The 23,646-nt window shown below is 37.0% G+C and overlaps 1 protein-coding gene across 3 annotated transcripts in view; it reads right to left on the bottom strand.

The window, feature by feature from the left end:
* The window catches only part of CIRSR (corepressor of RBPJ and splicing regulator), a 39,306-nt gene extending 15,668 nt beyond the window's left edge, over positions 1–23,638 (bottom strand). For 2 of the 3 annotated variants that reach the window (XM_072811026.1, XM_072811027.1), the window contains exons 1-6: positions 23,457–23,638; positions 18,914–19,008; positions 12,525–12,598; positions 11,546–11,610; positions 11,112–11,160; positions 9,883–10,000 (exon numbers count right to left, since the gene is read on the bottom strand). In XM_072811026.1, the coding sequence (XP_072667127.1) occupies positions 9,883–10,000; positions 11,112–11,160; positions 11,546–11,610; positions 12,525–12,569 (277 nt within the window). In that variant the 5' untranslated portion in view covers positions 12,570–12,598; positions 18,914–19,008; positions 23,457–23,638. Of the gene's footprint in view, positions 1–9,882; positions 10,001–11,111; positions 11,161–11,545; positions 11,611–11,696; positions 11,708–12,524; positions 12,599–18,913; positions 19,009–23,456 lie in introns of all 3 variants that reach the window. The other variant, XM_072811028.1, reaches the window with a different exon arrangement.
* Positions 23,639–23,646: the final 8 nt, after the last annotated feature.

The raw sequence follows: 23,646 nt of genomic DNA, 5'->3' as shown, positions 1-23,646 counted from the left end.
GAAACTTCTCAAACTGAAAGCAAAGGGGAAGAAAATGAAAAAAAGAAAACCAGAATATTCAAAAACTGTGGGACAATTATAAAAGGTACAACATATACACAACAGGAATACCAGAAGAGAGAAAAGAGAGAAATGAAGACATCTGAAATGGATAAGAGTTCCCAAGACTAATGACAGACAACAAACCACAGATTCAGGAGGCTCAGAGCTCACCAAGCATGATGAATACCAAAAAAATCTACACCTTGGTATAGCATACTCAAACTGCAGAATCAAAGACAAAGAGAAAATCTTAAAAGTTGCCACAGGGGGAAAAACCCTTACCTAGAAAGGAACAAAGATAAAAATGACATCATACTTCTCTTAAAAAACCATGCAAGCAATAGGAGAGAGAAATATTTAGTGTTGAAAGATAAACCTACCAACACTGAATTCTGTATCCAGTGCAACTGTCCTTCAAAAGTGAAGGAGAAATAAAGACTTTCTTAGACAAACAAAAATTGAGGAATTTGTCACCAATAGACCTGCCTTGCAAGAAAGATTAAAAGATGTTCTTCAGAGAGAAGGAAAATGACACAGATCAGAAATCTGGATCTACATAAAGAGCATTTGAAAAGGAATAAATGAAAAATATTCTTTCTTATTCTTAACTGACCTAACAGATAATATCTTTTTGAAAATGATAACAGCAACAATATATTGGACGATTATAGCCTATGAATAAATGTCTGACAGCAATGTTAAATGGGACAGAAAAAAGGAATTGTATTATATAAAGGAGTTGGTTTGCTCTGTTATAAAGTACTGGTATTACTTGTGAAGTGGTACACTGCTATTTTAAAGTCAAATTAGTTGTAAATGCATATTGCAAATTTTTAAAAAAGATTTTATTTATTTATTCATGAGAGACACACAATGAGAGAGAGGCAGAGACAGGCAGAGGGAGAAGCAGGCTCCGTGCATGGAGCCTGATGTGGGACTTGATCCCAGTGTCCCTGAGCAGATGCTCAACCACTGAGCCACCCAGGTGTCCTTATACTGCAAACTTTTTTTTTTTTTTAAAGATTTAACTTATTTATTCATGAGAGATACAGAGAGAGATGCAAAGACACAGGCAGAAGGACAAGCAGGTTCCATGCAGGGAGCCCGATGTGGGACTTGATCCCAGGACTCCGGGATCACGCCTTGAGCCAAAGGCAGTCGCTCAACTGCTGAGCCACCCAGGTGTCCCGATATTGCAAATCCTAAAGCAATCAATAAAACAAAACAAAACAAAGTAAAATTGATACACTGAGAAGAGAGAAAATGGAATAATCAGTTAAAACCAAAGAAAATAGCAAAAGAGCAGAACACAAAAAATAAAACAAAGAATGAGGGCAAGAAATAGAAAATGATTATAGATATAATAGATCTTAATTCAGTTGTGTGATTAATATGTTATTATATATATAAGACCTAATGTTCTCTATAACAAACCCACTTTTTTTTAATTTTTAAAAGTAATTTCTATGCCCAATGTGGGGCTTGAACTCACTGCCCCAAGATCAAGAGTAGAACGCCCTACCAACTGAACCAGTCAGGCATCCCAACAAACCTACTTTATTTATTTTTTAAAGATTTTATTTATTTATTCATGAGAGGCACAGAGAGAGAGAGAGAGAGGCAGAGACACAGGGAGAGGGAGAAGCAGGCTTCCTGCGGGGAGCCTGACGTGGGACTCAATCTCGGGTCTCCAGGATCACGCCCTGGGTTGAAGACGGTGCTAAACCACTGGGCCATCAGGGCTGCCCACAAACCTACTTTAAATATAAAGACACAAATAGATTAAAGTAATGGAGAAAGATATACCATGTTAGCACTAATAAAATAAAGCTGTAGTATACATATTAATTTCAGACAAAGCAGATTTCAGACCAAGCAAATTTATCAAGCATAGAGACAATTACACAACGAAAAAAGGGGTTCATTCTCCGTAAGACATTACAATTTCTAATGTGTATGCATTTAACAATACAGCATCAAAATATAAGGAAAAACTGATAACGTTTTTAGAAATAGACAAATCTACTATTATAGTTGGAGATTTCAGTGCCACTCTTTCAGAATTAGATCCAGTGGGCAAAATAAATTAGGATATACTTGAACAGCACTATCCTTCAACTGTATCTAGTTGACATCTATAGACTATCTCATCATCAACAGCAGAATACACATTTTTCTCAAGCTCATATGGAACATTCACCAAGACAGACCAGGTTCTGGGCTATATAACACACCTTAACAAACATAAAAGAATAGAAATCATTCAAACAAAGCTCTCAGACCAAAATGTAATTAAACTAGAAATCAGTAACAGTCAGAAAATCCCAAAGTATTTTGGAGATTAAACACCATACTTCTAAATAACACATGAGTTAAAGAAGTCTCAAGAGAAAATTTAAAATAGTTTGAACTAAATGAAAAAGAACTTGGCTAGACTTTGTCCCCAGTTCCTCAGAGGGAGTCTTTAAATCCTCGAAAATTTTCTTTTTCTTTGAGAGAGAGAGAGAGAACGCGAGAGAGCGCGCACACACACATTTGAGGACAAATAGAGGGCATGGCAAAAAGGGAAGGAGATGAACAAGCAGACTCTATGCTGAGTGAAGAGCCTGATGCAGGGCTCAATCTCATGACCCTGAGATCATGACCTGAACTGAAATCAAGAGTCAGACGCCTAACTGACTGAGACACCCAGGGGCTCCAGGCTGCCTTTTGTCGATTGTTTCCTTTCACCGTGCAGTTTTTGTCTTGATGAAGTCCCAATAGTTCATGTTTGGTTTTGTTTCTGTGCCTCTAATGTAAACTTACGGATTTTGGGAGATAATGATAGGTCAGTGTAGGCTGATCAATTATAATAGACGTGAAGTGCCTGGCTGGCTCAGTTGGTGGAGTGTGCCAATTCTTGATCTCAGGGTTGTAAGGTCAAGCCCCATATTGGGTATATAAAGATTACTTAAAAATAAAATATTAAAAAATTATAACAAATGTACCATTCTTATAGAGGATGGTGATAATAGGAGAGGCTATGCATTTGTGGGGGCAGGGTGCTATGGGAAATCTGTACCTCCCTCTCAATTTTTCTCTGAATCTAAAACTTCTATAAAAAATAAAGTCTATTAAAAGGACAAACAAAAAACAAAACAAAAAGATTAAGTAGGAGACACACAGATATATGTAACTATTAAATCTATTAAGAAAGCAAAAGACAAAAACAAAAATACTCCTTACTTTGAAAACTGTCACTGTGGATTAAAAAATGTTTAATTTCAGTATACACTAAAAACTTAAATGACAGATAGTAAGAGTCAATGATAAAATTAAGGGCCAAGAGTGTAGATAAAAGGCAGGTGGGCAGGCCATTTGATTGTACTGTAATATAAAAATATTTTATAAAAATTCAGTCACCACTGAGGCTTGCAAGTTTTATATATAATTCTGATGTATTTAGAGTGCACAGAAACTTACAAAGTTAAGATGATCTTATCCGTAGAAAAGATATTCTAAACAGCTTAGCCAAAAGAAGCATTTTGATTGCCTAATTTAACTTTGTAAAGGAGAAGTAAATCTTATAGCTGGTCTCTGTAAACCTCACAGCTGGAACATTCTAACAGCACCTTGCAGTTTCCAGTGATCAAAGTAAGTTACTTTATATACTAAACTAAGAATTTCATAATAGAAATAATGCAACACCAGGGGGTGCGGTTATCATGAAATAATTACACTCCTGGGAGATTACAGGCACAAGGCTGTACCCCAGGGGTGTGATTATCCCATGATAACCACATCCACTGAAATTGCATTATTGCAAAAATAAGCTCTATTCACTGGTGAGACATTATTCAATAGGTGATTTTTTAAAATGAAAAGATTTTTTAGCTTGAATCAGCAAGTGGATTAGGAAATTGGCCAGTTTATTTTTCATTGCATTCAAATTCAGAATACAACATCTTTATTATTTGCTTTTCTATTTGATACTGTAGAGTTTTTTATTTTGTTTTTGAGAAACCTTTAAGAGTTTCTATTACTGTTAGTTAAGTGGCACTGCTAAATTCAGGTCAAACTTCAAATGTTTTAACTGAGTAATAAAATTTTTAATAATTTACTTCTATGTACAAAATTTTTAATTTTTCTAATATTCACTTATAAAACTTATAAGTGTACAATCAATGTTAATATATTCATCTACTTCCTGCCAGACATTTTCCCACGAGTATCTGTCTATATATCTACCTAAAGATAGCAAGAGAAACAGGAATGGAATCCAGGTAGCTACTATGTTTTAGAACTTGGCTTTTTTTATTTGACCAAATGTTAAGGACATCAATATCATTAATAAGTCTTTTTATCATATCAATTGTTCTTATACACAGCTGAAGCTGATGGTTCTCAACCTTCATAGTGCATTAGAATAGATTGTAACTTTCATCATCTTCATCATCTTCTGGGGTATCACAGATGGTGAAAGCTAGTGATCCATTTTTACCATAATTTTATCACAGAGTTCAGAGGTTTGAGATATTCTCAGATGAGTAAGATATAGGATTTAAAAGAAATAAAAAATATCCTGTGTATTTGTCAGTATTTGTTCTCACACTTACATTTGCCAGTTTTTTTGTTTTTTTTGTTTTTTTATTTATGATAGTAACAGAGAGAGAGAGAGAGAGAGAGAGGCAGAGACACAGGCAGAGGGAGAAGCAGGCTCCATGCACCGGGAGCCCGATGTGGGATTCGATCCCGGGTCTCCAGGATCACGCCCTGGGCCAAAGGCAGGCACCAAACCGCTGCGCCACCCAGGGATCCCCATTTGCCAGTTTTAAAGGAAAAACTGTTAATGGAAATTTTCCTAATACTTTTTTCTATAAAAAATGAGGCAAAGAGGGACACCTGGGTGGCTCAGTGGTTGAGCGTCTGCCTTCGGCTCAGGTCATGATCCTGGGATCTAGGATTGAATCCCACATCGGGCTCCCTGTGAGGAGCCTGCTTCTCCCTCTGCCTATGTCTCTGCCTCTCTCTCTATGTCTCTCATGAATAAATAAATCTTAAAAAAAATAAAAAAGAATGAGGCAAAGAATTCAGACTGCTACTTATATTTCTCATCATAAACATACTGTTTACAACATACCAGTAACTTTTTGCTTCCTTTAGCTGTTACAACTATTCTGAAAATAAATCTAATATAGGAGTACAAAGGAAAACATTTGCCTTTTGAAGCATATCATGAGATATTCAGCATCTGTAAAGCCTAAATTTTAAGTTTCTTTCCCAATTTTAACCACAGATTTTATTTATTTATTTATTTATTTATTTATTTATTTATTTATTCAATGATAGAGAGAGAGAGAGAGAGGCAGAGACACAGGAGGAGGGAAAAGCAGGCTCCATGCTGGGAGCCTGATGTGGGACTCGATCCCGGAACTCAGGATCGCGCCCTGGGCGGAAGGCAGGCGCTAAACTGCTGAGCCACCCAGGGATCCCCTTAACCACAAATTTTAACATAAAAGAAAGTTACTTGTAATTTCATCAATTATAAAACTATTTTCATTCTTCTGTGTTTCCTTCCAGTCCTAATATATATGCATGTAGTTTTACATTACCAAAATAATGTAGATTCACTTAGTACTCCTTAATTCACTAAATATATCAACAGTTTATTGCATTCCCCTAATGCTGGATATTTAATTTATAATAGTGAAAAACAAGAAATGATGCTGAAATGAACATTTCCCTTAAAAAAAAAAAAAAAGGTTTTTCAGCACATTACCATCTTTTCTTCTCCACTGTACTATCCTGCTTCCAAAAAGAACACATACCACACCACAGAGAATATTCCATGGCATCATTTTTGCTTAAGCTCATTTTCCCAAAATTTCAGATCATGATCATCCTCTAGGGGTGACAGTCTCAGACTTCTCTCGGGACTCTGATTTGAAAGGGGTTTGGGAACCAATATTTAACTTTTTTTTTTTTTAAGAGAGAATGCACCTGTGAGCAGAGGGTGAGAGAACAGACAGAGAGGGAGAGAATTTCAAGCAGACTCCCCACTGTGCTCAGTGGGGAGCCCAGTACAGGGCTCAACCTCACAACCCTAAGATCATGACCTGAGCCGAAATCACAAGTCAGACACTTAAACCAACTGAGCCACCCAGGCGCCCCTCTTATCACTTTCTTCTAAATTCCTAGAAGCTGAATTTCTAAGTAAAAGGACATGCATTTAAGGCTTTTGATACATATCATCAAATGACTCTTTAAAAAGGCTATTCCAGGGTCACCTGAATGGCTTAGTTAAGCATCCTGACCTTTGGCTCAGGTCATGATCCCGAGGTCTTGGGACTGGGCCTGCATCAGGCAGGCTCCCTGCTCAGAGGGGAGAATGCTTCTCCCTCTCCCTCTGCCCCTATACCCTTGCCTGTGCGCTCTCTCTCTCTCAGTCCCTCTCAAATAAATAAATAAAATATTTTAAAAAAGGCGATTCCAATCTATCAACAGTGGATTAAAATGTTCATTTACCACACTTGCTTCAACAGTGGATGTATACTTCTTTTAAATCTTTGTAATGGAAAAAAAATAAAAAATAAAAAAATAAATCTTTGTAATGGAGTGCTGGGCATTATATAAGACTGAAGAGTCACTGACCTCTACCTCTGAAACTAATAATACACTGTATGTTAATTAACTGAATTTAAATAAATAAAAATAAATCTTTGCCAAAATTTTTTTTAAAATTTTTATTTATTTATGATAGTCACAGAGAGAGAGAGAGAGGCAGAGACATAGGCAGAGGGAGAAACAGGCTCCATGCACCGGGAGCCTGATGTGGGATTCGATCCTGGGTCTCCAGGATCGTGCCCTGGGCCAAAGGCAGGCGCCAAACCGCTGCGCCACCCAGGGATCCATCTTTGCCAAAATTGATAGGCAAAAAGATAATATATTATTTTAGTTTTCGTTTCTTTGGTTATTAATGCTGTTGAAAATGTCCTTATAGGTTTCATGGCCATTTGCAGTCCTCCTTTTGTAAGCTACCTGTATTTATATCTTTTGCTCCTTTCCCATTTGTATGTTCATTTATTTATTTTTAAAGATTTTATTTATTTATTTATTTATTTATTTATTTATTCATTCATTCATTCATTCATTCATTCATGAGAGAGACAGAGAAAGAAAGGCAGAGACATAGGCAGATAGAGAAGCAGGCTCCATGCAGGGAGCCCAACGTGGGACCCAATCCGGGGACTCCAGGATCATGCCCTGAGCCAAAGGCAGACGCCCAACCACTGAGCCACCTGGGCATCCCGAAAGAGCATTTTATATATTAGGGTTATCAACTATAGTATTTCAAAAAAGTTAATACATTTTTAACCTCTATCACCCACTACTCAATTCATTTAGATACAGAGTAATAGTAATTTGTAGACAGTTCAGGCTTGGTTACATATATATTAAGACTTAGTAGGAAAAAAAAAAAAAAAAAGACTTAGTAGGAGCCACAAATAGTGTATTTTTCTACTTGGTTCACTTTATTTTGAAAAAGTTCATTTGACTGAAGAACAGAACTACAGTATAATCCCACCGTAAGTGCGCTCCAAAAACTTTGTATAAAATGAATGATTATACTTTAAAGTCTATGAATGTAAACAGACGGCTGGAGAAGAGCTAATAACCAGCTTTGTTGTATCTGAATTCACCATCCAATACTCTTAAAAAGAGGTTAAGTCAATGGCGTATGTTCTTTCAGGGGTTGTTATATTCCCTAATATAGAATCAAGACAAAGCAGGTCTACTGATTACTCAATAAAAGGCTAAGTCTGGAGTCTATCCTACTCATCCTCTCAGAAGCAGGATCAAAGTAAAATGAGGCTAGGGATTACAAAGGCAGCCATTACTACTGTCTGCCCCTAGCCAATACAGAAGTCATGCAGTTGTAAGGAAAAACGAGAATGATGCAACGCCTTCCAAAAAACATATATACTTTTCAGAAATAACTTAGATTCCTATGACTACTAAAACTGTAGTCAGAAATATTTGAGACAATGGGTTCTTCATATATGACCTAGTCTACCCTCATGTTCTTTGGGGCTTTCTTTTGGGACCTCTCCCTCTTCTTTCACCAGTTTAGTGGGGGCAGGGGAGGGGAGGGAACATCAATATGTGGGTTATAAGAGTACCTGCACAGTGGCATCATGGAGTGTTCTTTTGTCAGAGATTGCCAGACCAAGGTCTGTACTAATACTCTCTCACCACTGAGCTAATGGTTTCCCTCTATGTAAAATGTGGTTTCTTATCCTTCTTTAGAGCAGTGATTAAAAAAAAAATCAATTGTAATATTCTGTGTACTTCTTCTACCCATTCTAATATCCATAATGCCATTTAAGAACAGCATCAAGGGGCGCCCAGGTGGCTCAGTCGGTTAAGCCTCTCACTCTTGATTTCAGTTCAGATCTTAATCTCAGTGTCATGAGTTCAAGCCCCATACTGGGCTCCTCGCCCTTAAAAAAACTTAAAAAAAAAAAAATCCACAAAAACAAAAACTCCAGTGTCAAACTTGACAACGGATCAAATTCCTATAATCTTAATATGAGAACTAGCATTTTGAATCATAAAGCCTGCCTCTGGCTTGTTGGAAGGAAGCAGGATCTCTTGTAAGAGAATAAAAGCTGAAGGTCATATGCTGATTGACAGTGAACCCTGGGCTCAAAGGTGGTAGTGAAAGCCATAGGGAGTCCAAAAAAGTGCATCACAGGGCTAGTGAGAAGGATAGGGCTTAATGCTCAGAGCACTTGCTTCAGTACAGCAGCTCTGCCTTATATATGTTCTATATACTGGGGTTTCACATAAGAGTTCTTTTTTAAAAAGGTTCTGCAGTTTCTTAAATAATGCTGAAAAATCTCTTGAGTTATACTATCATCCATATTTTAAGATGAGGTAAAGCTCATAAAAGTGGAGTAACTTGTTTAAGGTTACAGTTAAGTATTATTATTTCTATTTATTCTGGTTATTTCTATTTATAATTTATTATGACTTACAGTTGGATTAGTGTGGCTATATCAGTAATATACTAATATGGCACTGCAAATTTAAAACTTCTCAGCTTTAATATCTGAGTGTGCAAATGATCCAAACCAAATTAGACCAGTTTTTTTAAGTAGTTAATAATATGCAGGAAGGTAAATAACTTTCAAGTAAAACTCAATTTTAACATGTTTAACATCTTTTTAAATTCAGTTTTGATTTTATCTCTGAACTAAAATGAGGCAATTGCTGAGTCTTCTAGTTAGCCTACATTTATAATTCTGGAGACATGAATATGAAAAATAACTATTTTTAGGTTACTAACCTGATTATGCTTAATCTGTCTTTTACCTTTAAAATCAAGCTTATAGGGCAGCCCGGGTGGCTCAGCGGTTTAGCGCTGCCTTCAGCCCAGGGCCTGATCCTAGAGACCCGGGATCGAGTCCCATGTTGGGCTCCCTCCATGAAGCCTGCTTCTCCCTTGGCCTGTGTCTCTGCCTCCCTCTCTCTCTCTCTCTCTCCCTGTCACTCATGAATAAATAAATAAAATCTTTAAAATAAATAAATAAATAAATAAATAAATAAATAAATAAATAATAAATAAAATCAAGCTTATAGGGCCCTTGGCTAGAAAAATTAAATTTAATTCTAATACACAGCATTTCAAATTCAAAATATATGACCAGAGTTCCCACTGGTCATATTTTGAGCACATGACTTGGTCCAAAAAAACCAAACCAAAGGAAACCACCACCCAGGGAGATTAAAAAAAGAAAAATGTTCTTTCCTTGTTTGTCCTTGATACAAATTCTCAAACAAATCATGTCTAGTGCCTACCTGAGCCATCAGTGGGAACGGAACTTGCATTGATTCCAGAAAGACCAAATAGAGGACATTCTCGATCTGTGTTGACATGACCCCATTTGTGACATTTAATGCACCTCACGTTTCGAACCTGAGAAATCGTGAACATTATTTCAGTTATTAAGATTGTAAGAATCTTTTTTTTTAAGATTTTATTTATTTATTCATGAGAGACAGAGAGAGAGAGAGAGGGAGAGGCAGAGACAGAAGCAGAGGGAGGAGCAGGCTCCATGCAGGGAGCCTATGTGGGACTCCATCTGGGGTCTCCAGGATCACGCCCTGGACTGAAGGCGGCGCTAAACCGCTGAGCCACCGGGGCTGCCCAGATTGTAAGAATCTAACAAATGTTCAAATCCCTACTTCTTAGTAGTATCATTCATAAAAGATTTCCAGGGAAAGAGACTCCCTGACTATATTTGGTAATTTAACATAAATACTAAAATCTTCTATAAATTCTGCCTAAAAGCTAACCTGAATCCTGTTTCCTTTTGACTGTTACTTGGTGACAATAGAACAATGTCATCTAAAAAGAAATGATAAAATATCAAAAAAGAATTATGTCCTGGCTTAATCTTAAATTCTCTAATTTATAATAGTTAACCTTTGAAGTTTTAGTTGCCTAACCAGAGGTTTGCAAACTGTTTCTGTAAAACACCAAATAGTAAGTATTATAGGCTTTATGGGCCAGAGGTCTCTGTTGCAACTACTCAACTCTGCCAATGTAGCAGAAGGAAGCCACGGACAATATGTAAATGAATAAGCAAGGCAGGATTCCAAAAAATGTTATTTCCAACAAGAACCTGGCCCTCTGGTAATATTTTGTCCCAATTCTAAACAAATAGTTTTACATCTTTTCTTAACTTTGAGCTAATTCTCCAAATTCCTGAAAACTACAGAGACCCATATCATTATAACCCTCAATACAAACCTTTGATTCCTCTCTCTCTCTTTTTTTTTTTACCAGGAGAAAATCAAATTTAATAGGCATATGTAAAGAGAATCCACATGGACATGAAATTTCTGATTCCTATCTTTAATCTGTCTACTATATTTAATGTTTTATCCCCGAGTCCTTTTACTATCTGGATACAAATGAAAACCACAGAGCCCTGTTTCAGCTGAAATACCTTTTGGACAACAGTATAAAGAAGTATTTATTAAGTAAGAATTATTTTTTACAGAGTAAAATATGGGTCACTTGCCTGAATGCCAAAGGGCTGATCTCTGATGTTCATGTCATCTTTGGCATATCTATTGTGTAGAGAATATGTATAAACACAATATTAAGAACAGTTTAATAAATTAGAGAGCAGTAATCCTGAAAATAGTTTTATGGTTCTAAATACATTATAAAATGTGTAACTTCAATAAATACACAGAACTATGAAATATATTTAGTATTTCCAAATACCACTTTATTACTAATTATCCAGTTTGATGATATGTGATTTTTTAAAAATGTAAAACTATGTAAAATTAAAGTCTATGACCAAGTAAATTAGTTGTATAAAACAAATCATGTAAAATATCTTTTTACATTAGTCACCTACTCTAGTGAACGAAGAGGCGATGTAAGATGGGATATCAGATAAAGTTAATGATATATATTTCATCTTAAAAGAAAACTGGCTCTTACTTTTCCCGTGGAGCGCCTTTCTGCCATTCAAATTTGTATTCAGTCTCTCCTTCTGTTTCTTCTTTCTAAAAACATTAAGAAGTCTTTCAATTTTTTCATAAAATTACAATCTACTGCCAAGTAAACTGAAGCACATTAAATAGTACTTTACCTCTTTGTTTTCTTGATTGCATATCAAAGATATAGGAGAAAAAAAAAGTAGCTCAAGTTAAAAACTTCAACGTTAAAGTCTCCTATCATATATTATGATATCACAGTATTTAGTTGTAACTTGTAAGAAATTATTGGTTTGACTTTTTTTCTTCTTTCACAAGATAAAATTCAAATTGCTAAAGGATAAATACAATATTGAGTGAGATAGTTATAACACATTAATTCCTAATTTTTAAACCTTTTTATTTTTCATTGAAAAAATATTATGCTACCTATAAGCATATTCAGCAGGAAGAACTAAAGATGTATACACAAAGTATAAAAGAATAAATGCACTTCTGTTGATGTTGACATTTTTTCCTCCTCAAAGGTCAAGTCACTAAAAAAGTCAAGTCACAAAATATTACTAGATTAGACAGGTATTTTTAGTATTTATTCTATTGCACTGAATTCAGTATTTTACGATTATCTTTACAGGAAAAAATAGCAATTTTAAAGATGAAGAGCAACTTTTATGTACCTATGTATGTATTTACTTATTTAAAGATTATTTATGTATTTATTTATTTAGAGAGAATACAAGCAGGGAGATGGAAAGAATCCCAAGCAGTCTTGAGTACAGAGCCCAAAGTGGGGGCTCAATCTCATAATACTGAGATCATAATCTGAGTCAAAATCAAGAGTTGGACACAACCAACTGAGCCACCCAGGAGCCCCAAAGATGAAGAACAACTTTAAAAAAATGTCTGTTCTAACAGTGCTCAAGCTTTAGTTGTAAAGACATCAAAGACAAAAAAAAAAAAAAAAAAGGGAATGAGGCAAGTACCTTTTTTAGCTCCTGGTGGGGCCTCATACATGAAATTAAGGCCATTCTTTACACGCTCATCGCCCATAAGCAACCTAAATAAAACAAGAAATAAAATTAACAATTTTATATAGGAGGAAAAAATTACAGAATAACTGTTCTCCATCTTCTAAAACTCTAAGGAAATTTAGAGAAAATATTTTTGTTGGAGATAAAGTTCCAAAACTTTACTTCACTGATTAGATAACTTCTGAAATACATGAATGGAAATTCAAACAGTGCTGCCTCTTTAGTAACTGGTTTTAATTTTTGAGACTCTCTCATTACCTGAGAGATCCTAGCCCTCCCAACAGAAAAGGAGAAAAATGCCATGGTCGCCCTCACATACTTTTTTTAAACCCTGAAATGCTATGGAAATAATGACAGTTTTGAAATTCTATATTCCAGCAGAAATTTGGAATTAAGTTAAATAGTGCCAACATTTTTTCTTAATTGTGAAGGATCAAACCATTTGGAAAAATGAGTCTCTCTGGAATTTCTTTAGAAAGTCAATCCAATTAGTGCTTGTAATAAGGGTCAAAGTCAATAGGAGAATCAAATTCTTTGATGAGGCCACAGAGGAGAGAACAGTTTAAAGAGATCCTACAACAGGTTAATCACTATGATAGAATCAATGTCTGCTGCACCTCAAAAATCATTTTCCTTATAGTCTAACACTGAAAGTTCCCAGTTTGAGTTCTGTTTAGAGCGATATAATTTTTTAAAAAGCTCTGCAATAAATTGAATGACTGGTTGAGTTAAAGTTTTAATTCATAAGATCCAAGTAAAGTACTGATTATAAAGATGAAAGCTAAAGAGTGAATAGAATCACCTCTTATATTTGAAAAAGGCAATCACAAAGGATGTATTACATAATTATAATTCTTCACTTATTTCCATTGGAATTTTTAAGGAACTATAAAAAAAAGACAGCAAAAGGATGACAGGATCTCTATCTATATAATGGAATATTATTTTGCAATAAAAAGGAATGAACTACTGAAACATGCTACAAAATAGATGAACTTCAAAAACATTATACTAAGAGAAAGAAGCCAGTCACAAAAGACCATTTATATGTGTAATCTCATTTATATGACATGCCCAGAGTAGGCAAATCTATAGAGACAGAAAAGAAATTAATGGTTGCTTAGGGCTGAGAAGTAGAAGGCACAGGGTATAAGAATGGGAAGTAACTGCTAACGGGTACAATATTTCTTTTCCAGATGATGAAAATGTTCTGATATTAGATTAGGATGGCTCCCAAACTCTGTAATGATATATACTTAAAGCCAATGTACACTTTCAACAACTGTAAAAATTTTATCTTAGATTAACACCATCTTAAAAGTTAAAATCAAGCACGTGAAAAGCTCAACATCACTAGTCATCAGATAAATAGAAATTAGGGGCACCTGGGTGGCTCAGTCAGTGAAGTGTCTGCCTTTAGCTCAGGTCATGATCCCAGGGTCCTGTGACTGAGCATCAGGCTCTCTGCTCAGTGGGGGGTCTACTTCTCCCTCTCTCTCTGCCCCTGCTCACTCTGTCTCACATGTGCTCTAATAAATAAATAAAATCTTAAAAAGAAATAAAAACCATGAGATAGCACTTCACACTAATTAAGATGGCTGTTATTTAAAAAAAAAAAAAGGAAAATAATAAATGTTGGCAAGGACATGGAGAGAATGGAACTCTCGTGCATTACTAGTGGTAATATAAAATGGTGCAGCTACTATGGAAGAATTTAGTGGTTCTTCAAAAGCTAAACACAGAATTACCAAATGACCTAGCAAATCTACTCCTAAGTATATATCTAAAGGAACTGGGACTTGAACAGATGGATATTTGCATGCTAATGTGTATAGCAGCATTACAGCGGCCAAAGGGTAGAAGCAACTTAAGTGTCCATTCATGGATGGATGGGTAAATAAAATACAGTATATACACACAATGGAATATTATATAGCCATAAGAAGAAAATAAGTTCTGACACATGCTACAATATGGATGAATCTTGAACACACTGTGCTAAGAGAAACAAGTCAGTTGCAAAGAAACAAATATTTTAGGATTCTACTTATTGGAGGCACCTATAATAGGCAAATTCATAGAAACAGAAAGTAAAATAGTGGTTACCAGGGGCTGAAGGAAGAGGGAAATAGGGAATTATTGTTTAATGGGTACAGAGTTTCTATTTGGTGTAACGGAAAATGTTTTGGAAATAAATAGTAACGATAACATAACACTGTCAATGAAATTAATGGCAGTGAATTATACACTTAAAAATGTTCTATATATTTTACCCCTGCAAAAAAACATTTAGGGGATCCCTGGGTGGCGCAGCGGTTTGGCGCCTGCCTTTGGCCCGGGGCGTGATCCTGGAGACCCGGGATCGAATCCCACATCGGGCTCCTGGTGCATGGAGCCTGCTTCTCCCTCTGCCTGTGTCTCTGCCTCTCTGTCTCTCTCTGTGTGACTATCATGAATAAATAAATAAAATCTTAAAAAAAAAACAAAAAACAAAAAACAAAAAACAAAAAAAAACATTTAGTTTATACTGAAACAAAAATAACATAAAATAAAAACTGGAAAATCCAATTTCCACTTCATGTAAAATTCAACAAGTAAACAAAATAAAAGGTAAAGATATGATACTGGCATTTTGTTTTAATTTCAATTAAAAACTTGTAAAAATTATTATTTTTTTGCTGTTGATTATATGCAGAGTGAATGTATTGACATTCCAATAAATCTGTTTTTATCCAGTCAAAATAATAAATGTGACTGTCATCTTTAAAAAAAAGTATGTAAAAAAAAGCGGGGGGTGGGGAATCTCTGGGTGGCTCAGTGGTTTAGCACCTGCCTTTGGCCCAGGGCGTGATCCTGGAGTCCCAGGATCGAGTCCCACATCGGGCTCCCTACATGAAGCCTGCTTCTCCCTCTACCTGTGTGTCTCTGCCCCTCTCTCTGTGTCTCTCATGAATAAATAAATAAAATCTTAAAAAAAAAATATGTCTGTACAGGGCAGCCCGGGTGGCTCAGCAGTTTAGCGTCGCCTTCAGCCCAGGACATGATCCTGGAGACCCAGGATCAAGTCTCACGTCGGGCTCCCTGCATGGAGCCTGCTTCTCCCTCTGCCTGTGTCTCTGCCTCTCTCTCTGTGTCTCTTGTGAATAAATAAATAAAATCTTTAAAAAAAAAGTATGTACAAATTGACATTCATAAACATTAAGAATCATTTATGGCAGTAACAACTTAAAAGAGAAAAATTAGATTACTAAAGAATAAAATTGTCTATAAAGGACCATTTTGAATGAAGGGGAAAAAAAACTTTGCAATCACCAATTACTCATAAATTTGTACTCAACTAACCAAACCCAGAAGCAATGAACACTCCTAGTATCCAGAACCTGGTTTCTAAATATCTTTCTTCAGTAAAAGGAACCAGGTTCCTTGGAACTTGGTTGATTCCAATGCTAGAGCAGGGAAAAACAAAAGACAAGTTTGGCCCATCTTGGTGCCAGGAAGTGGTTTTAAAAAAAGGTTGCAGCGGGACATCTGGGTGGCTCAGCGGTTGAGCACCTGCCTTCGGCTCAGGGTGTGATCCTGGAGTCCTGGGATCGAGTCCCACACTGGGCTCCCTGCAGGGAGCCTGCTTCTCCCTCTGCCTGTGTCTCTGCCTTTCTCTGTCTCTCGCTGTGTCTCTCATGAATAAATAGATAAAATCTTAAAAAAAAAAAAAAGGTTGCAGCATGTGAAATGGATTTAGGAACCAAGCTGGTAGAGCAGTCAAAGGCCAAAACTGACACAATCTGAGCAACAAAATAAGTAACAATAATACTGTATTATAATCCATTGAATAAGTATCACTGAGTCCATACTGGTAGAAGTAATTACATACATAACTAAATGAGAGAAAGGGAAAATTCTTCTTTCCAGAGGAATTCAAATTTTAAAATATAGGGGGAATGAGAGGAATAGAATTATTGGAATACCACAGTAATAACTGATGCAGGCAATATCCACCAGTGAATGCTAGCTTAGTGGACAAATGTTCAAAAAAACCCAGGATATCTGTATAGCTTCAAATATTTAATTACAAAGAGAATAAAGTAACTCTTTTTTAAGATCAAGAATAAACAGGGGGCACCTGGTTGGTTGAGTTGGTAGAATGTGTGACTCTTGATGTCAGGGTTCTGAGTTCAAGCCCCATGCTGGGCATGGAGCCTACTTAATTAAAAAAAAGAAAAAAAGAAGAAGAAGAAGTAGAAAGAAGAAGAAGAAGAAAGAAGAAGGAGGAGGAGGAGAAGGAGGAGGAGGAGGATGAGGAGGATAAGGAGGAGGAGGAGAAGGAGGGAGAAGGAGGAGAAGGAGGAGAAGAAGGAGAAGGAGGAGGAGGAGAAGGAGGAGAAGAAGAAGAAGGAGGAGGAGGAGAAGGAGAAGAAGGAGGAGGAGAAGGAGGAGGAGGAGGAGGAGGAGAAGGAGAAGAAGGAGAAGGAGAAGGAGAAGAAGGAGGAGGAGGAGAAGGAGAAGAAGGAGGAGAAGGAGGAGGAGGAGGAGGAGAAGGAGAAGAAGGAGGAGGAGAAGAAGGAGAAGGAGGAGGAGAAGGAGGAGGAGAAGGAGAAGAAGGAGAAGGAGGAGAAAGAGAAGGAGGAGGAGAAGGAGGAGGAGGAGGAGGAAGAGGAGGAGAAGGAGGAGGAGGAGAAGAAAGAAGAAGAAGGAGGAGGAGAAAGAAGAAGAAAGAAGAAGAAGAAAGAAGAAGAAAGAAGAAAGAAGAAGAAAGAAGAGCCAGCATAGTCTGTTGCAAACCTACTTTTCCATCTCCACTATCTTTTTATCAGCCTAACTCAATTATTGACTGCTTCCCCAAACACCCTCTCTACTCTCCCACTTTGATCTTTAATAAGCTTTTACTATATGGAAATCAGGGTTTCTCAACAGTGGTGCTACTGACATTTTGGACCAGATCATTCTTTGCTGTGTGGGACTGTTCTATACACTGTAGGATATTTTGCAGCATCCCTAGTCTTTACCCGCTAGATGCTAGTAGCATCCAACCTCTGAGTTCTGACAATCAAAAAAGTGTCCGAATGCTGTCACATGTCCCCTGGCAGGAGTGTGGCCAGTGGGGGGAAATAATGGCCTTCAGATGATCTAAATCCTTAACATTCTTCATAGTTCAGCTCAATTGTCACTTCTTTCATGAAGTTTTACTTTGTTATCCCAAATGGAATCATCTGTCCTACATTAGCATGCTATAGTTTTTAAAACACTGTGTTTTTAATATGTCAAGCTATTATATTCAGCTTTGAACTATGTGTACATAGATATTTCTGAGGGCAGAGACAAACTATATATCACAGTTGTATAGGCCCCTATTTAAACAGCCTGCTATTTATGGCCTTGCATGAAATTAGGTACTCAATAAAAGTTAACCAAATTAAATAGAATTAGTGAGAAGAGTACTTAATTGACCTAAAAGTTTTATTTCTATAATTTCACTCTTGATATACTATATTTTTTTATTTTACTTTTTTTAAAAAGATTTTTATTCATTTGACAGAGAGCAAGAGTACAAGGAGGCAGAGGGAGAGGAAGAAGCAGGTTCCCTGCTGAGCAGAAAGCCCAATGTGGGGCTTGATCCCAGCACCCAAGATCATGACCTGAGCCGAAGGCAGATGCTTAACCAACTGAGCCATGCAGGCGCCCCTTGATATACTATATTTAAAGAGAATATTTAGTAAGAGTTAAGTAGTACTTCACTTATGTTCCATAGTTTGATGAAAAACAGAAATGAACTGAAGATAGTATGGTCTATGTAATTAAAGCACTATCATTCACTTGTTTAATTAATCAAGAGCAATTAGCTTCAGAGTTAGACATATTAATATAAACATAAAATGACAATAGATGAAGGGCAAGTACTCTGCTGGAATACATCAAAACAGAACTCTACTATGATTCTGCCATTAATAGGGCAATGACATGCAGGTCAAGTAGAGACACTTCATTTTACTTTTTGAAGGCGTCCTGTACATCTTTTTATTTCGGTGTACGCTAAAAAAGTATCTTTGTAAGCAATCTCAGTAGTTTGAGTGTAGACTTTCATTGTTCTTCCAAGCTTTACCTAAGTTGGGATTTGCTCACCAACTGTGTGATGGAGTCACATCAATATATGTTTTATGTGAATTATGGGTAAGGCTGGAAAAAGTGGCAATGTACAGATATAAGAGTAAAGAGGGTACACAGGAAATAGAATCCTACCATTGGGGAATTCAATTCAAAAAAGCTCATTTACTGTATGATTTAGTAAGTGATTATTCTCATGCAACTGATTATTCTAAAAACATTAGCATAGTGAAATTTCTTACCTATTATCATATGATTCTTGTTCTTTAAGATACTGTTGCATTAATTCTTCTTGTTTCTTCTTATCATATGATATTTTCTGTTCTGCCATCCATACCTAAATTAGTGAAGTAAGAAATTTAAGTTAAATACTAAGTTTTCTTTTCTTTTATAACAAAATATAAAATGCTATCATATATGGTTTACAACATAACCTATTTTGGCCATAATGACATCACCACAAAATAACAGCTAAAAAGTCTGATTTGTGCCTTGATACAGGTCCTTAAATCTAGTCATTCAAAATAGCTAAACTTCCATGCAAAACTATCAAACTTAAGAACCACTTTGAGCACCTGCAGTACAACAGCTTCTCGCATGCAGTCTCCATATCATCCTAGAGAAGAGAATGACCATCTCTCTATATGGAATATGTCTAGTCTAGAAAACACCTACGGCACAACCAGTAGGAATAAACAATGCCCATGAGTATCACAGACACTCCAAAAGAGGAGAAATGGAGGATAAGGAATAGAAAAAAAAAAAAAAGAGATGGAAAGGTAGTTGTAGAAAAAAGGAAAGAGACAAGAGAGAAAACAGGTAACAGAGATGTGTCAAATGTCTTGAGTTGCTCAAGGGTATCAAACCACAGGCTGACTGTGTCTCTAGGTGAAATCCTCAAAATCATAAAAGTACTGGAGGTAAAAAGCCCACACAACTTATACAAGAATACTTAATCAGGTTATTTCTTGGTTTCAAAGGTATCAGTGCCTTCCTACTGCCTTTACAGTAAAGGACACAGTATTTGACAACCATTCAATGTAAACAAGAAGTCAAGACTTTCTCTCTAAATATGCTGTTTTAGGAAGGTAAATTGGAGGACAAATACTTACATTGATAAAATTATAATTATTAACTATGGGGGCAGATAGGTATGCAGAGGAGAGTGTGGGACAAGACTGCCATTACTAAATTCTAGAAGCAAAACAGGTGTAGTTACCAGTATTTTAATAATGATGAAATAGGAATGTTCTAGGGGACACTGTTTTAGAAGTGGGTAAGAAGGAATTCATATGGAAATAAAAGCAAAAACAGAAATGGAAAGGCAGGGCAGCCCCAGTGGCCCAGCGGTTTACCGTGGCCTTTGGCCTGGGGTGTGATCCTGGGGACCTGGGATCGAGTTCCACATCAGGCTCCCTGCATGGGGCCTGCTTCTCCCTCTGCCTGTGTCTCTGCCTCTCTCTCTCTCTCTGTGTCTCTCATGAATAAATAAATAAAATCTTAAAAAAAAAAGTATACAGTTAAAAAAAAAAAAAAAAAGAAATGGAAAGGCAATTCTCCAGGGACAGAATATACCAGAAATTTCTTTTGGTATGTTCCCTGAAAGTTTCTCCCACTGACTTCATACTTAGCAATGTAATGTTACAGTACAAGAAACACCTACATTTAAGATAGGCACATTTGGAATTTTTTACTGTAGCTCAAAGTGAAAACAGCTGCAACAAAGACACGCAGGGTGTCACTGTCTCATAGAATAACACATTAATAATAACTTTCAAGTGGAGAACATATTATTTCTAACAGAATAACTACCATTTATTTAAAGCTCTAAATTTTACAAAGTTATTTTACTAATCTCAATTGCTCAAGTGCTTAAATACATTTTGAGTACCATGGACTGAAATAAAAATAAAATACATTTTTGCCTTCAAAATGCTCAGAATATGCTGATAAAAAAATCACGTTAACTTCTGTATGTTTAAACTATTTCACGATAAGAAAATGAACTGTGCAAATAATAATAAAGTTTGATATCTGGATAATAGAAATATATACAAGAAAAATAAAACAAGACAGTGACTGGAGGATAGGAGGAAGGCTGGTATAATGGAATGCTTTATAGCAAGTTTTGCTTTTTAGACTTAATTTTTCTAAGATTTGTTTATTTTAGAGAGAGAAGAGAGAGCATGCTCACATGAGGGGGGAGGGGCAGAGGGAGAGAGAATCTGAAGAGCCCCATGGCAGGCTTGATCTCATGACCCTGAAACCATGACCTGAGCTGAAACCAAGTGTTAAATATTGAACTAGCCACCCAGGTATCTCTAGAAGCTAATTTTTAAATTAGGTAACTATATTTTCAGGTAGCCAAAGTTATCATTTCTTATATATCTTTCCAAAGATGTTCTAATGCATATACACATAATCTTATATATATGATTATATATATACACATACACACACACACACACACACCCAATATATGTAACAAACATACATTCTTTTCTCAATCTTTTCATAAATGGTAACATATACTGCATACTTGCACACAAAATATGTATAAAATAAAACTGAATACTATGGAGATCATTTCTAGATTAGTTTAAAAAAAAAAAAAAACTTTCTTGGTTTTGGGTGGAGAAGGGGCCGAATATCATTCTACCGTGGAGCTATCGCACCATTTATTTAACCAATCTCCCGCTCTACTGATGGGCATTTAAGCAATTTCTAATCTTTTGCTATTATAAACTTTGCTTCAACAAATAACCCCATACACAAGTAACTTTATACATGTTAAGCAGGGTTTTGAAGAAGTTCAAAATTTTGACAAGGAAAATACAGGGTAAGACATGTGCTATATCCACACAATGGAATTATTCAGCAATAAAAATGAATACAATACCGATACATTCTACAACATGGATTAACTTTTAAAACACACTAAGAAAAAAAATCATTCATAAAGGCCAAATACTGCATGATTCCATTTATAGGAAATTTAAGTTTAGGTGGAAGATAATGAAGGTCTAAGCTAAGAAATAGGCTGTAGTGACAAAGAGGAGAAATGAATTCAAAAGATATTTGGAAGGTAAGACAAACAGAATTTATTAGCTACCTAGATAAAGGGGTGATGGAAAAGGGATGAATCTGAATTTCTGGCCTGGGTAACAGAATGAAGGAATGTGTTACTACCTCTATTTCCTACCCATATGAGATAGGAAGTATAAAAAGATAAGCAGATTTAGGATGCGATATATATTCATTTCAGATATCCTGAGTTTGAGATGCCTGTAATGTGCCAGGATGATACTGTCTAGATCATACAGTTGTCTTGTACCTTGAGCTGGGGGAGAAAAGTGAGACTTCAGATTTCAGAGTTGTAAAGTAGTAGTTAAAACCATGAAAGTGGATGTGACTGTCTGGGAAAGCATATAAGGTAAACAAAGTAAGGCACAGGCCAAGGATGAAGCTCTGGATAACATATGTATTCTAAGAGCAGGCTAAAAATAAATGTGTGTATGGAGGCGGGGGGGGGGGGGGGGGGGCAATTAATACTTTATTGAGCAATCCCTCCATGTGGTGAGCCCGGTGCTAGGTGGTGCTTTGTTTCACAGCCTTTATCTGCACCATCTTATTTATTCCTAACAATTTCGTGGTAACGGATACTTGTCATTTTAAATTTACAAATTAGGAGACTGAGGATAAGGGATTTTAAATATTTGTGTAAGGTCTGGAGTTTAAAAGTGACTGTACTGAAATAATTACAATCCTGGTCGGATTCCAGAAAGGTCAGACTTTCCTATTTCCTACTTCACCACTCTGCTTTCCACGGCCATACTATTCAGCACGGGTTTTTCCGTACTGCACCGAGTAGACCTGTAACTGATCATTTAAAAAGCCCAACAGGGGCGCCTGGCTGGCTCAGCCGCAGAGTATGTGACTCTTCCTCTCCGGGGTCGTGAGCTGGAGCCCCGGGTTGGGTGCAGAGATTACTTTATTTTTTTATTTTTTTTTAAAGATTTATTTATTTATTTATGATAGAGAGAGAGAGAGACATGAGAGAGAGAGAGAGAGAGAGAGAGAGGCAGAGACACAGCAGGAGGGAGAAGCAGGCTCCATGCCGGGAGCCCGACGCGGGACTCGATCCCGGGTCTCCAGGATCATACCCCTGGCTGAAGGCGGCGCCAAACCGCTGGGCCGTCGGGGCTGCCCCAGAGATTACTTTAAAAAAAATCATTAACTCCATAAATAAAGCCAAACATCGTTGTATATCTGAAACTAATGTAACACTGTGTACACCTCAATTTAAAAATATTACGTAAAATAGCCCAACTTCAAAGAGATGAGACAGACGCTACATTTTCGGGTGGGATAAAAAATAAAAATTAAAAAAAGGGGAAGCAAGAGGTGATCTTACTTCCCTTTCAAGATCTGAAGGAAACAGGGAATCACCTTTGGACAGGATGGCAGAGCTCAGAAGCCACGATCCCTGGGATCCGAAAAGACAAAACCAGAATCATTTGAGGAAGTAACTACGATCAGACTTCTTCGTTATCTTACAGATTTACATTCTAGCTGACGAGCCGACCGAGCTTTCCCGTCTCCTGGCTGATGCCAGCTTCGCCGGCGAGCTTCTCCGGGGAGGAGAAGGGGCGAGAAGACCAGGGCTTCAGCCCGGGGAAGAGGCGACTGTCCCGGGAATCCCAAGACACCGCCACGGTCAGCTCCAGCAGCCCCGGGCAGCCCAGGCACCCCCGGCCGGGACCCTCCCCGGCTTCCCTTACTCACTTTTTTGATATTGGATTTGGAGGCAGGATGAAAGTCCTTCTTGCACATGAAATTGGCGAAAGATTTCCCCATCTTAAAGCCCGAGCTGGGGAAGCTGGACGCCGGGTCTCAGAACAACGTAAACAAACGCGGCCGCCTAACCGGAAGTGCGCCGCCTGGGGCGGCGGGAACTTCCGCGGTCAAAGGTGAC

This window comes from Canis lupus, chromosome 34 (genome assembly GCF_048164855.1).
Source record: "Canis lupus baileyi chromosome 34, mCanLup2.hap1, whole genome shotgun sequence".
NCBI classification, from domain to species: domain Eukaryota; kingdom Metazoa; phylum Chordata; class Mammalia; order Carnivora; family Canidae; genus Canis; species Canis lupus.
Note: the sequence above shows the minus strand (reverse complement) of the source record. Positions and strands in the feature narration are given on the sequence as shown.